This window comes from Belonocnema kinseyi, chromosome 1 (genome assembly GCF_010883055.1).
Source record: "Belonocnema kinseyi isolate 2016_QV_RU_SX_M_011 chromosome 1, B_treatae_v1, whole genome shotgun sequence".
NCBI lineage: Eukaryota > Metazoa > Arthropoda > Insecta > Hymenoptera > Cynipidae > Belonocnema > Belonocnema kinseyi.
The window spans coordinates 137497810-137499953 of NC_046657.1; the positions used below are offsets into that span (position 1 = coordinate 137497810).

Here is a 2144-nt window from a genome sequence, read left to right on the forward strand (position 1 = left end):
TCCAAAAAATACACATAAATAACTTCGAAGATTGTCAGACATATCCGAAATATTAAAAAAATATTACTTTCTAAAATTGGCTGTTTTCAAAATGATAAGCACTACACTCTGTCCATAAACACACCAATATTGGCAACGTCGCATACTTCTGCTTCTCGAGTGGCGGATCCCACAGGTGAAACGTACGTACCCAGCTCGCACCGCAGCAGCGCGAGAGATCGCACGCGATTGGTTGACGCACTGTGCATGCGCGCGGGCGACTCGTTCGTGAGCCCTTTCCAGCATACTGCACACGTTTTTTCTTATGCGAACACTTTAAAAAGACAGCTGCTTGCCCAACATTTTTTTAGTAATAGAGGTAGTCTAAGGTAGGCCTATGCCATGGTACAGGTGATGGCGATCAAAGACCGTAACCATTAGTGTTGGATCCACTAAAAATTGCTATAGAAATACTCTATCTACTCGAGTAAAAATTCTTCGACATGATTTCGACTTGAATTGCCCTCAATCAAGATATGCCTAGCCGAAATATGCGTCTGCAACCATACATTTACGTCTTAGGGTCGAACTCAAGTCATGACTAAGTCGGACTCAAGTCGAAGAATTTTTACTCGGGTAGCAAAACTAACCAATTGTTTAAAATCAGCTAAAAATGGGCACCCACCTTGGTCTACGGATGATATTGATATGCAATACAAAAATAATTGACATGTTTAGTACATTTTAACGATTTTACAAGGAATTCAACAAACGTCTTATAAACTCCAATTTTCAGTTAAAAAAAAAAGAATTGACTCTGATTATTCATTGTCTAAGTTAATGCAAACAAATTTTGATTGCGAAATATTGTTAGATCTTGTAAAAATAGAGAGAACATTTTCTTTCGCTCTAGAGACGCATTTTTTCAACTTTAGAGGGTGACAATAAATCCAATTTTCAAGCCTAAAAGAAGTGGGAATCTCCTTTTTGCTCCGAAATTTGTCAGCTATAATCAGCTGTTGACGTGTATGTCACTGCGCGTGCACACATTATCCTCAGCGTAAATTCTTAATTAGGTCCATACAATATTCTGAAAAAAACAAGATTATAACAAAAAATTTTCAGCAGCATTTGTATAAGGCTTATCTTGATTTTTTTTGAGCTGTCGATCTTATTTTCGGAAATTTGTGGTCCGGTGCTTATGGCATGTTACCGTGATTCACGTGACCATTAACCAAATTTTTTCGTTTACAGGCCGGAAAAGGTGGCATCTGCGATGATAGATCTAATTGAGATGGGTGAAAATGGTGCAGTTTGGGTGGCAGAGTGCAACGAACCACCGTATGCTATCGAAACACCTCACTACTCAGCACACCGCAAGCCAATATAACTCTGGAAAAAATTGATTTAAATCTGCATATAAAAATATAACTTGATATAGCTGTATTTTATTTTATATGTGTTCTAAACTTGGAATATATTTCCACTTATTTCTCATTCAAATTTTTGTGGAGCTACGCTGAAACATGTATTATATAAATAAATTTAAAAATATACACCAAACTCTCACTTTCAGTCACTCCATTCTCGGTTTTCATAGAACCGGCTGGTCCCTCAGTTTCCTCAATAGAGCAGGGCGAGAGCGGTTGTGAGATAATATATATATATATATATATAATTGAAAATTTGTCATAACGACAACCGCAGGATTTCGCCGGGAGCGGGTGTTTATCTGGAAAACAGCACCCGCCTCCAGCAAAACCGCGGTCAAATTTCAGACACAACCACGTCTCGCAACCGTGAGATAGGTGATTACAGTATGTAAAGGAATCAATACGACGATACAGCAAAAGCCTCGTGCACCCTGAGAACACGGAGCGACCCAAGGACAACCGCCTTCTGCATTTTTTCCGCAAGAGTTTTAGCATATTGTTGACACACAGGGATGCTTTTTAGGCCATTAGCAAGTGAAAGCTTGGCGCGTCCAAGAGCGCTGATGATAAGGACGATCAGTTTAAAAGAATATTCCGGGTACAGTCGTTGCAACTCCCTTATAAGGTCAGTGCTCGGGGTGTGCATGGCACGCCCTGCAGCTATCATCGGGAATGTCTTGGCTCAAAATGTGGCGACGGTATCTTAAGGTGGAAATGACACCGTCTTGGCAT

At 39.9% G+C, this 2144-nt stretch overlaps 1 protein-coding gene across 3 annotated transcripts in view; it reads left to right on the top strand.

Moving 5' to 3' along the window:
• Positions 1–1518, top strand: part of LOC117168422 (15-hydroxyprostaglandin dehydrogenase [NAD(+)]-like) — a 66126-nt gene extending 64608 nt beyond the window's left edge. For all 3 annotated transcript variants that reach the window (XM_033354078.1, XM_033354063.1, XM_033354073.1), the window contains one exon: positions 1234–1518. In XM_033354078.1, the coding sequence (XP_033209969.1) occupies positions 1234–1369 (136 nt within the window). In that variant the 3' untranslated portion in view covers positions 1370–1518. The remainder of the gene's footprint in view (positions 1–1233) is intronic.
• The last annotated feature ends 626 nt before the right edge of the window (positions 1519–2144 follow it).